This window comes from Podarcis erhardii, assembly GCF_964252035.2.
Source record: "Podarcis erhardii genome assembly, chromosome: 8".
In the NCBI taxonomy this organism is placed as follows: domain Eukaryota; kingdom Metazoa; phylum Chordata; class Lepidosauria; order Squamata; family Lacertidae; genus Podarcis; species Podarcis erhardii.
Window position 1 is genome coordinate 30,348,345 of NC_138499.1, and position 13,162 is coordinate 30,361,506.

At 42.3% G+C, this 13,162-nt stretch overlaps 2 protein-coding genes and 1 long non-coding RNA gene across 3 annotated transcripts in view; 1 reads left to right on the plus strand and 2 right to left on the minus strand.

Moving 5' to 3' along the window:
* Positions 1-13,162, minus strand: part of LOC309349006 (myelin P2 protein-like) — a 134,045-nt gene that overhangs the window by 105,099 nt on the left and 15,784 nt on the right. The gene's annotated exons all lie outside the window — the stretch shown is intronic.
* The window catches only part of LOC309349164, a 44,355-nt gene that overhangs the window by 11,170 nt on the left and 20,023 nt on the right, over positions 1-13,162 (plus strand). The gene's annotated exons all lie outside the window — the stretch shown is intronic.
* On the minus strand, positions 1,068-5,304 carry MRPL53 (mitochondrial ribosomal protein L53). Its single transcript, XM_081874886.1, has 3 exons — positions 5,131-5,304; positions 3,844-3,956; positions 1,068-1,381 (listed from the first exon to the last, which is right to left on the minus strand). The coding sequence occupies exons 1-3, from the start codon at positions 5,229-5,231 to the stop codon at positions 1,254-1,256; spliced, it is 342 nt and encodes a 113-aa protein (XP_081731012.1). The 5' UTR covers positions 5,232-5,304; the 3' UTR covers positions 1,068-1,253.

Consider the following 13,162-nt stretch of genomic DNA (forward strand, 5'->3'; position numbering starts at 1 on the left):
CTCATGCATGCACACACTGTGAGGCAGAGATTACCAGGCCAGGTAGTATTTTGAACCTGAGTTTGGCAGTTCTCCAATTCCATGCAATTTTCTTCCTCTAAATATTTTTCCACTGAGCTGTATAATGCTGTGAAAACTGTATGAATCAATTTTGCTTTACACTGTGATCCTTAAAAGAAAAAAAGCAACCAAAGAACACACCATTATTATTATTATTATTATTATTATTGCTATGGTCAAATACCAAACACTTCCATGTGACCAAATTTTCTGAAGCTGCAGAATTGTGCCTATACAGTATTTTCAAAATACCCTAAATAAGCAGCGACTCTTGGCTTTGTGGACAGTCGCTCTAGCAAAATTGGTTGTGATGTATGCAGAAAGAATAATCAGGGCACAATCCAGGCCCCAAAACTGTCACACTGTTTGGGTGGAGAGAATGGGGTAAATCTACCTCTTTCCAGCCCACAGCAGCTCTGCAAGTGTGAAGCACCCCATCCTGTCCAAAGGTTCAGGTAGGTGGAGGTAACGCTGTCAGCAGCCTGCAGAAAGTCCTGATCTAGCTCCGTTTCTGCCCCTTGACAGAATTGGGCCCAATCTGAGTCTGATTGCTTCGCCAGGTTCAGGTTTCTTCCTGTTTCCCTGCCTTCTGCCCTGGTTGGCATGAACTATTGGGCTGGTGTGTGGGTGTGTGTGTGTGTGTGTGTGTGTTGGTGGCTCCGGTACCCTGTCAGGTCGTACTGCTGCCCAGCCTGGCTCTTGATTGCTCTGCATACCTTTATTGCTTTACCTAAAATTAATCACTCTGCAAATTGTGCAACTACTCCCTTTTGGTCCTGAAAGAAATTTCGCTCAATGAAAACAACATACATTCTCTGCTATAGCTGTAGGAGTCTTGAAGGAAACTAATTTTCTTAGCGACAACAAAATGTCAGGAAAAGGCTACTACAATTCCTATGTGCTACAACAAATGTCCACTGTCTCATAGCTAATGTTATCATTCTTAAACCCCTTGCTCCAAGAAGTCTGAATAACACAAATAACATATGAGACTACTGCATAATCAATTCTTTTGCATGGAGTTTTATCTTTAAAGAAAAGGTCAAAGACATCATTCAGCAATTTGTCAGGACCAATCTGCATTCTGTCTGTATCCCCCTTGGTAAAGTCCTGGCTGTCATTCCAAGGGAAGAAGTTGCACCACAGTTTTCACGAGTTCATATGAAACATCTTAACTGTTCCTTGGTTGACTTTCAGGCACTCTTTTTCTGAGCCTTCTCTTGTGCCATATTCTCTTTGGCTTCACACCTAGAGTTGAAGGCATTTAGCATTTCTCTAATGGTTAAGTTGGCTCCTTTCATGATCAGTCTGTCACCATCAGCTGCAAAAGAATTAACATAGTTTAGAACAGAAGGAAAACAAAACGCAATTGCCCAAGTTCTACATGACAACATCAGATGAATATTCTTGGTTAAATGTTCCAGATTTTTAGAAAGCAACATTACAGGTGTATTGAAACGCTGCAAGTACTGCAAAAGTATACTGTGTGTGTACATATATATGGCTGCAGATCATTCTTTGTACCATGTCCTTCAAAACGGAGTAGTGAGAGAACTTGGCTGGCGCCACAGAACTCCCAAGTCTACACCTAAAGAACCTTGACAGGACTCAAAGCAGCAAACATTGGCGCTCTCCTGCTTTTTGACATTTGATCCCTTCTATATGTTCTATATGGAAATCACCTTGCAGTTCTCTGGATCTTCCCTGGGTCTGCATCAAGTGTTTGAGATGAAAATAGTCTAAATTTGCAAGTAAGATTGTGGACATATGAAAAACTGGTGTGCAGGTTTTAAGGGCTACTAATTTTGTGAAAAGAGAACAGGGATAGAACTAAAGCGGAGGGAGGTAGAGCTTATTAATTAATTATGTTCCCGCCCCCCCCGGCCCCCATATTTTAGGTGCCTCCTTTCACACTGTATATCTTAGTATTATTTTATTGATTTGTTGCAGTATGTACTTGTCATGGCCTTTGGCTGGAACAATAAAATATAGTTATTGAAAATATAACGTGAGTTAATGACAGAAATTGGCTGCCCCAATATTCCATTATCTGAAAGCTATTCTCACTGTTTCTGATAATGGAAGTCTCTGAGATAATGGAAGTTACAGATGGCCAGCTACAGTGGACCACACAGCTCATGAAGTAAGGGTCTTGGAAAGGGTTGAAGAGCATATATAATTTTCTAAGAGTAAGCCCCACTGAATTCAACGGACTTTTGAATAGACACGTATTGTATGTAAGGGCAAAACTGCACATTTCAAAGAATAATATTGTGCAAACTACAACCCTGTGACAAATGCTCCTTCTTCCTCACTAACCTTGTACGCCTATCTGTCAGTGACGTGGTTTTTTATGGTGTGTAGTTGCACACTAACCTTCCCATTAGAGCAGCTTAATTTGTAATAGAACTCTGGTCAGGTTTGAATGCGATGGAAAGCAGTTCCCAGGCTTTGATCACATCATCACCATACATTTGGTGCCTATGGCTTCCCCCAAAGATGCCTGAGAACTGCAGGTTGTTAAGGGTGCTGAGAATTGATCTATGAGACGAGTAAGCTACAGTTCCCATGATTATTGAAAGGAAGCCATGTGCTTTAACTGTATGGTGTGGATGTGCTAGCTTACTGTGGTTCATCATGAATGAGCAGCATCCAGTGAGGCTACTGGTTTTCTTCAAAAGCTACCATGAGCCATCTAGTGGAGTCAAAGCACACTGCCATTGGAAGTATACTTTTCTCAGTTCTTTTTATCTTCCTGGCTTAACTGACAATGCAGAGATACGGCAGATAGTAGTTCCAAACTTTGTTACAACCTTGCTGCCAGGAGCAACCTGCAGAACTGAGCTCTTGCCATCTAGCACTGCTTAAGGAGTGAGGTGGGAATTTGCAGAAACCAAGGGAAAGAAAGTAATACTCTGATCACCAAGCCAATGTATTTACACAACAGAGGTACTTCCTAGAATAGCAACAGAGATGGTTAAAATAAAATAAAGAGGTTTTCAAGTAAAGGCATTTGAGGCAAGAGGCATAAATGGTCCAAAACACTGGGTAAAATGTTGAGCTCTTCCTCCATTAAGATCCCACAAGTAAAATAAGTTTGGACCCATTTTTTCTGAATTTGAAAGCCACAGAAGATCCCCAACTTCTTTAGGACAGGGATAGCTAGCCTCTGTAGTTTTAGGAACTGAGAGTGGTCAGTTCCATAATAATGTTTGCAGAATTATGCCAAAACCTTGCTAAACGCTCCGCAGATTCACTTATCTGAACATCTGACTTCCTTGGTTTTTTCCCTGCTTGGTCAGCTGTAGCCACTTTTGGGCAGGGGAGTGAGAGTGGACAAGTCAGAGTGCAGGAAAAATGTGACAAATCGGACAGTGAGAGAGATTGAGCAAATCCTTTTTTTTTTCTTTGCCTCTCTTTTGCTGATTGGCTGCAGCCATTTCAGGAAGAAAAACTGGCGAGTGCGGGGAAAGGGAGCAGACAAATCCTGCATTAGACAAGTTTCCATGGGAAACAATAGAAACCGTGGACTCGGTTATGCAAACACTTGCCTGACGAACGATTTCCAGGGAAGGCATTGGGTTTGTAAAGGGGGACCTGCTTGTATATGCAAAATCCAAAAAGGAGACGCCACATTAATAGTGGAAACTTTTTACAGCTTGACAGCTTTTGAATAGGGAGGCTTCCAGGGAGCAGTAAATTATTTAGAGGGGGTTCATCTGGCCCAAAGGCTACCAGCTGACCACCTCGGCTTTGGTTTACAAAACAGGAATGCTTCCTTACCAAATACGACGTCAATTATTGGTTCAGACCCATCGTGTTTTACATCTGTTTTCACCTCACAGTTGCTGTTGGATAAAAAGGCTTTCTTTGTATACAGACACTGTAGGAAATTTCTGAAAAGGTTCAGAAATATAGATCAGAGCATATTTTATCAACAACATAGCAGTTAGAAGTATAAAATACAATGAACATTTTTTTTAGTCTAAAGATTTTATCTCAACAATCCACAAGACACTACATAGGAAGAATAAGAGTGGAACAATGTAATAATATCAGTTGCCAAAATCCAAAATATACATACAGCAAAGCTCTGAAACATAAGACAGACAATACAATCTTACAAGTTACAAAAACAGTAGCTTGCCATACCAATTGCTCAAAGCACTCCGGTGTAGAATTAGTTACATTTTATTTATTGAATTTAAATAAATTCAGGATATAAATTTATTGAATTTATATCTTGCCCTCCCTCTTGAAAGAGCTCAGGGTGAAGGAGGCAAATATCTAACTCAGTCATTTTGGATTAAGGCAGAGTGTGATTATTAGTACTAGACATGACTTAATCAGGATGCAAGCCATGTAAGGAAACATGTATAGCATATCAAGCACGCACCTTGTTAAAGTTCAGAGTTCAGAGTTAACATACCAGGCATTAAGAGCCTGGACTGGGGCATGGAGTGGAGGAGTGGGATGCTAGCATGCCTACACTGCAGAAGCAGCAGCTTAAACAAGGTGTGAGTAGCACAGGGTACAAAAGTTTACCTTCTATGCCCAACATCATACTCACCTTAGGCCTAACAATAATTTAGGAGTGCCATGGCAGGGTTTTGTTTTGTTTGTTTTTTGTATACGCTATGCATGATCTCGGGTAGAAATTCAACAGAACAGTTCTCTTTCTCTCCTCCCTGCATTGCTTACTAGAAAAGGCCCTATCCCACACCAGCTTAATTACTGCCTGCCATGCAGCAGGGCAAAGGCACAGCAGCAAAACGGTCAGAAATAAATGAGTCCTGCTAATAGTTTATTTAAAAAAATCAAGCTAGGGCCCATTCTCGGCCCATAAAGATATACAAAAGTACTTTGCACCCCCAGTACTAAGGAACCTCGGCCCAGCATTGGGAGCCAGATTCTACAATCAGAATGGGCAAAACGTGCCTACGATGCCACGTGTATTTCGTGCAGGTTGTGTGCATGGCTTGTCCATCAGTCCCCTGGGATGAATGGGTCCGGGGGTGGGGGAGTCCTGTTTCGGATCCAGTGGATCCCAACCCCCTGGCATCCCCTCACCTGGTGCTCTCCACGTTGGACTCGAAGGGGCAGAAGGCGACCAAGACGCTCTTCACCTGCTTGAGCGTCACCCCCGCCCTTTTCGGCACCACGAACGACATTTTCCTCCGTCCCTTCGGTAGGCTCGGTAAGAGCGAGCGCCTTGCCCTCTGAGCGACCGGAAGGACTACAGTTCCCAGAAACCCTCTCGCCGCGTTCAGCACGAGGGCTCGTCCTCGCGCGCGCGGCCTGCCGGGAAATGTAGTCAAGCAGCTCTGGGCTTTATCGTTTGTGCCATGCCGTGGGAATTCTTTTGAACTTCGCTCTTTGTTGCGCCGGGATAGCCCAGAATTGGCATTTCGGTTCTTTGAGAATAACTTTAAAGAGCGGGGTCAAGGGAGCATCATGACATAAGGAAAGCCCTGCTGGATCAGGAGTTTTTATGCCTGGTTCGCACGCCGTGATCCTTACTTCCTGGAGTTCTCTCACCTGGAGTCAGCAGGTGAGCGAAGACCATACACTGCAGAGTTTCTCACCTGTGAAGCTAAGAAAATAAAAACGTACTGGCCCATCTAGCCCGGCATCTTGCTCTCGCAGTGGCCAACGCCATGCTTGAGATCTCCGAATGACGGGTGGGATACAAAATTAATAAATAAAATAAAACAATATTAATACCAGTTTCTGGAAGCCATGGGAGGGGTGAGTGCTCTTGTGCTCGAATCCTGCTTTTGCAGTTTCCCACAGGCATCTGGTAGGCCACTGTGAAAGCAGGATGCCCTCCAGCATTGATAAGTTTCAGCTATTCTAGCCAACTTGTACATCAAATGGAAGTGGTGGTGGTGGGGCATCTTTTTCTTCGCCTCAATCAGCCGAATCAGCTCTTCCCCTGGGAAGAGGGGCGATGAAGAACTTTTCTTTTAAAAAACAAAACCCACAGACACTTAATACGTTGGCATTTCCAGAGGGGTAGATTTGTTTGTCCATTGCAGCAAAAACCAACAAAGAATTGTTGAAATCTGACAATTTCATCAATATATAAACTTTTGTGGACTAGTATGGAGGGTTGCGTTCTTCAGGGCAAACCTATCTACTTATCAGGTTTCTTCTAGACCTAATGGTAGTGTTATTGAAGCTTGTGTGCATTCCTAAACAGGTTTACTCAAACGTAAATCCACTGAGTTCCATGAGAATTAATCCCCAGGAGTCACATTGAGGATTATAATAGAGAACAAAATTAAATAACCGAACTGGGATTTGTACAGTGTTTATTGTTATTGTAGCATCAAAACTGTGCATAGTCATAGTCATAAATGCCTAGAAAACAGAACTGGTTTTTAAGGATTTGGAAAATAGCTAATATACAAGGGGGGGGGGGGTCAGTACATTTTTATGGAAAAGGGAGGATACACAGGCTTTGATGAATGAAAACATGGATACGAGTGAGTTTTTTTAAAAATAATAATATGTATGCTACCATTTTGCCAGAAAGCTTTTTGTAAAAAATAAAATAAAAATCAGGGCACTTCTAATTGTATGTAAGCAGTCACTTGAGGTAGCAGCACACATTGCAAGTGATGGATGCCAGGACTCCCTCCAAAGTCCCAGAGTAAACCAGTCTGAGCAGCTCTTGGACTGTGTGAGGAAATGTGCAAATTGGGCAACTGTTGGATTGTGAGCTGTGCTCCATCATCCTATATTATAGCAGTCTTCAACTTCTTAAGACCTGGGACCCACCTTTAACCCCTATGTGCAATTGTGGACTCATTTCTTCATTTTCTACAATATATGTTGTATGGTGGCAGTGTGGCTTGCTTCAACTTGCCTTAGACAAGGCCACGGCCCAATAGGGAGTCCTGACCCACCAGTGAAAGACCAATGGTTTATTTCACTGCAAAGGATCCAGGGGTCAGCTTTGGAATCATGTACCACAGCTGCTTGTACCACCAAAAAAAAAAAAAAAACCCTTGCACTCTGAACTTACTAAATAATGGCTTCAGTTGAAATAGATGAGCATCTATTGAACACATGTAACCCTTCTGCCACAAGATGGCAGAAGACCCACTCTACATGTATTTGCTAAATGATGAAGGCTCTTATGATGCATAGCTTTATTGTGACATAAACTTCCTTGGACTGTATCATAGAAACATAGAGTTGGAAGGGACCCTGAGAATCATCTAGTCCAACGCCTTGAAATTCAGGAATATGCAGCTGTCCCTTATGGGGATCGAACTTGCAGCCTTGGCGTTAGAGCCTACTTAATCAGGTGTATGAAGTGACTCTAGATCATGATAGCTTAGGCCACATTAAATCTATTGGCTTTTCTTGCTATAACAGATTAACATGGCTATTCCTCCACAAGTTATTAAAACAATGGCTCAATGTACTTCAGTAGTTTTTGTTTATTGGAGCAGGGGGCATTTCTGAGTGAGAAAAGCTTTACAGACTTTCCTTCCTGAATATTGTATATGACCTATTGCAATTATTGTCATTCCCCCCTCCCAAAAAAGTGGATGTTGTACTAGGTATTGTAGAATAAAAAAAAATACAATCGATCACCACAATACACAAAAATAGCAGCTTTCTGAGATTTTATTCTGAAAGGCAGAATTATTATTTTTTAAGGAGGATGAATAATTAAATAGATAAAAAATGCATCTGAGATGGGAAGCTGTAATCTCTCTAGAACATTTATTATTTACAAAGTCATTTACTGCATCACCAGTAGATTGCAGTGACCTGGAGGACTTAGATGAGAGAAGGTGGTCTGTTAATAAATTAACCTGTTAATCAGATAACCTGGTACTGAGGTGTCTGGGGCAGGATAGCCAGCATACAAGTAAACCAGGGATGGCCACAAAATTCGCCAGAAGCTGTGCATGTAGTGTTGTGGACCCTATTTTAAGGAATTCCCCGTTTAAGTCAGACAGGCCCCCTCCCCTCCTGAACTTCTGACACCTACTGAATAGTTTTTTATTCCAGCAGATATTTTAATTGATGCTTGATTTTGTTAAAAGTTTTGACTGTTTTCTTTATTGTACCTTTGTAAACTGCTTAGAGACTATTGCAGCTAAGTGGCATATAAATTGTTTGAATAAATAAAAAAAGAAAGATGCTGCTGAACTCTAATCAGCCCCAGTCAGCATTGGCCAATGGCCAAGGATTATGGGAAGTTGTAGTCTAACAACATTGGGATAGCGCCCCTGGTGTAGGCCTTAAGGTTCCTATTTATGAAATAGAACAGTCTTCAGACTACATTTCCCCCATCCCTTTCCATGAAGAGTTGCCGTTCCACTGGCAATCTTGCTTGTGTGTGCAGGTGTGCCCCACTGAAGACCTGTGGTCCTCTTTCCTGGTTTTGCACTTTCTTTTTCTTTCAGAACTCCACAGGTGAAGTGTGATGCTGCAATTAGCAAATCTTCATAATTGTTTCACACGCCCATGTCAGGTAAAGAGACAGGGCTTTTTTATATTAAATCCCAGCCTGTCTTATTATATCTTTGGGAACATCTTTTCTTGGCATTGCTGCCTTACTTTTCTCTCAGGTCTGGTTAATTAATCTACTACGCTTAAGAAGAGTGAGACTTCTCAGCTGACGTGTTTGGGAACGTTTTTGTGTTCCTGCAACACTGACAATTGATTTTGCTTTATGCTTGCTTCCAGTCTCCCATTTTTCATTTCACTAAATTGCTGCCCTGCTGCTTGTTGCTGGTTCTGTTGATGACGAGTTGCGTTACAAGTGTGTCTCTCTGGCCTGAGATGTATCATTTGATATTACTTATTTATGACCTTGCTTGGCCCTTCTCTGAATAAGATATATGTCACCTTGGGACTATCAATACTGCAAAGAGGCGAGGCGAGACATGCCCAAAAGTTATGAATTCAGGTGAGATCTCCTGATGGCATCAGAAAACAAGTCAGTGAGAATAATACTGAGCTAGATCAAAGCTCTCACTTGGTATATGGGCAGCTTCACGTATTCTCATCAGTTAGAAATGCCCATGTGCCTTTCCCCTGAGTTCTAGAAATTCTCCGCATCACAGTCGGGCAAAAGATTTCCTAATCATAGATTCTACAACCAAGTAAGAAGAATATTGCCTTATTTTTGTTGGTTTTCATCCCCTTAAGCTGTACTTTGGTATCAGTGCTGCTAAATGTTATATATTTAGATATATGGACTGCTCTAAATCAAGGAATTGGACTTTGGGACTTTAGAAGAAAGCACTTTAGTGAGCAATGATTGCATTAAGGAAGTTGCACTCAGCAGTCAGCAAAGTTGTGAGGCTGCAGTGCCACTGGGCACATGGGATGGTGAGCTGTTGTGCCACTGAACTCAGGCGGACTTGCTTGCAAATCAATGTGCAGAGGATCAGGCTGCCTGTTCCAGTATTCTGTGGTCTGCGAGTGCAGGATTTCAATAATGGAAGAAATTCTGGAAATGATGATGACTTTCTTTTTGGTATGCAGCACTTTCAAAAATGTGCTCCTGGCATGAGCATGGATTCCAAAGTCTTTGGTCCATGGAATGTTGGGAAGTGACCAATAAATTCACTCCATGGTGTTTTCCAGAATACAAGAGCTTTAAAATGCTTCTGAATTCTTACAATAATTGATTTTCTTCCTTTCCTCCTTTTCGCGTGATTTCAGGGAAAATGCCACCGCTGTGTTACACACTCCAAGCAAGGCTTTCTATGTGCACTTGATTAATGGGCACAGGGCTGTAGCTCCATGGCAGAGCATCAGCTTTGAATGCAGGTTCGATCCACGGCATCTCCAGGTAGAGCTGTAAGAGACTCCTGTGCAAAAGCCCAATAAAGCCCATCCTAATCAGTGTAGCAAATACAAGCAAGATAGGACAATGATAAAGCCAGCTTCCTGTGTTCACAGACGGTAAGGAGAGTGATCCCATTTGAAGACCCAAGTTTCAGAGTACAGTGGTACCTCGGTTTACATACGCTTCAGGTTACAGACTCCGCTAACCCAGAAATAGTGCTTCAGGTTAAGAACTTTGCTTCAGGATGAGAACAGAAATCATGCTCCGGCGGTACGGCGGCAGCAGGAGGCCCCATTAGCTAAAGTGGTGCTTCAGGTTAAGAACAGTTTCAGGTTAAGTACGGACCTCTGGAACGAATTAAGTACTTAACCTGAGGTACCACTGTACTGAGGCCACTTTGCATTTAACCAAAATCCTGTCCAGGATTTTGTGTACATCTATGCAGATGTGTACAGGATTTCCTGTCCAGTGGTACCTCGGGTTAAGAACTTAATTCGTTCCGGAGGTCCGTTCTTAACCTGAAACTGTTCTTAACCTAAGGTACCACTTTAGCTAATGGGGCCTCCCACTGCCACCGTGTGATTTCTTGTTCTCATCCTGAAGCAAAGTTCTTAACCTGAGGTACTATTTCTGGGTTAATGGAGTCTGTAACCTGAAGCGTCTGTAACCTGAAGCGTCTGTGACCCAAGGTACCACTGTACAGAAGAGGACAACAGTTTTGTCAGTTTGAAGCAGATACCAGCTTTGCACATTGCTGACGGGCTGTCTCCCCTTCTCCCAGCCACCCGGCCTTCCCACTGTAATATTTCTGTGATCAGCAGCAGCAGTGGCTTCTGCATGTGAAGGGAGCTGCGGCAGGTGGCAATGCAAGAACACCCTTTTTCATTGGTGGCTCCCTACTTGTGGGGTGTTCTCTCCAGGGAAACATTGTCAGCTTTTAGGTGCCAGGCTAAAACATTTTTGTTTACCCCCGCTTTGAGCCATTAACCTGGGTCCTGCTATGTTTTAACTTAAGGCCCGTTTGGTGGCAGTTATTGTTCAGTGGTGTGGGGTAGGATTTGTGCTTTTTATAGAGATTGTTGGATGAGAATATTCAGGAACTTAGTTTTATTGTATTTTTATGTGTCTTTGGTTTTTAATTGATTATCAAGTTGTTTTGTATTTCATGGGCTTCTAAGTGGCTTTGAGACATCTTGTGGAAAGCAGTAAATAAATGTAGTTGTGGTTGGAGTAGAATTTTTTTTTAAACCCCAATGTTTTGTAGTGCTTTTGCATGTTCAAAGCATTTCAGCTGAATTACCAAGTTGTAATCCTCACAACAGCCCTGTAAAGTAAGTATCATAACACTTGGTTCTACTTGCTAAATTTAGAATGGATGTGGCAACCACTGTCTATACCAGGGGTCAGCAAACTTCTTGAGCAGGGGGCGGGTCCGCTGTCCCTCCGACCTTGTGGGGGCCAGACTATATTTTTTTTAGGGGGCGATTGAATGAATTCCTATGCCCCACAAATAACCCAGAGATGCATTTTAAATAAAAGGACACATTCTACTCATGTAAAAACACGCTAATTCCTGGACCATCCATGGGCCGGATTTAGAAGGCGATTGGGCCGGATCTGGCCTCTGGGCCTTAGTTTGCCTACCCATGGTCTATAAAAAGGTAAAGGACCCCTGACAGTTACGTCGTGAACGGCTCTGGGGTTGCGGCGCTCATCTCCCTTTACTGGCTGAGGGAGCCGGTGTTTTGGCTTTTACTGTGGTGGCATCTACCCTATGGAATACTCTCTCATTATATGTCAGTTACAGGCTTCACGTTTACTGTTTTCGGGATGCCTGTTGAATACCTTGCTGTCCCAACAGGACTTTTAAGTGAAGGTTTTTCTCCGTATCTGTATTGGACTTGAAATTGTTTTTATATATGCTTTTATTGCTAAATCGCTTTTATGGGAAGCGATTCACAAATGAAATTAATAAAATAAGCATCCCGTCTCCTCTAGTTCTTATGCTGATATAACTGGAGGGGGGAAATGTAGAATTGCTGCATTGTGCGGCATTATAAGAAACTGCAGGAAACCTAAATGGTGTATTAATTGGTTGAATAAATTCCCCTTGAAATACAGTAGAAGAATTTTCAGTTGCATTAAATAAATGAAGGCCTTAATGGTTTTAGTTAATGCTCATGAGGAAAATGTGCCATGACTTCAATACTGCAGGCTGCAATAATAAAACAAACCACCCTGATATATAACATACATATATATAGAGAGATCAGTAGCATATTTCAAAAGACTTTCATACTTTGTTTTCTAGTTACTAAAAGCCTTGGAAAGATGTTGATAGTGCTGAGCTCCCTGCTTTCTGATTTATTGAAGGTGACTATACAGTATTTCAAAAGTCTTACTGAAGCCATAGAAAATCAATACCAATTAAGCACATTTACCATTTTGCAATTTTAAGAAACCAATTTAACAGTTTTTGTGGTGCGATGCTTTTGTTTGTGTGAGGTCATTTCCTTAGAGAAACACAATTTGAGAGTGGGGTCTAACCACTGAATGAGATTGTAAGGAATCTGGTCATACTTGTAATTTCCCCTGTGAATATCCACCATTGCATTAGTGCTGATTCATTTAGGGCTTGGTACAGACCAGGGACGTGGGTGGCGCTGTGGTCTAAACCACTGAGCCTAGGGCTTGCCAATCAGAAGCTTGGCGGTTCGAATCCCCGTGATGGGGTGAGCTCCCGTTGCTCGGTCCCTGCGCCTGCCAACCTAGCAGTTCAAAAGCACGTCAAACTGCAAGTAGATAAATAGGTACCACTCCGGCGTGAAGGTAAACGGCGTTTTTGTGTGCTGCTCTGGTTTTTCCAGAAGCGGCTTAGTCATGCTGGCCACATGACCCGGAAACTGTACGCCAGCTCCCTCGGCCAATAAAGCAAGATGAATGCCGCAACCCCAGAGTCGGTCACGAATGGGCCTAATGGTCAGGGGTCCCTTTACCACTCTGTAAGTAAGTCAAGTTTCACTGTCTCTGCAGTTTTTCTGACTTACGTATGGAAAAGCGTATGAACCAGACCTTTGAAAAGTTTGCAAGTAAGCCATTTTTAAAAACTTACCAAACATGTAAGTTCATTTTCCTACGCTGGGAGTAGAAGGGAACTTTGAAAGGAACTTAGAAGGGTATATTTTAAAGTTCTAACAGTCTATATTTCCATGCTTTACATTGCAGCATATTTTGTGATGTTAAATCTTTGCTAGGGTTCTCTCACCAAAGAGTTCTTGC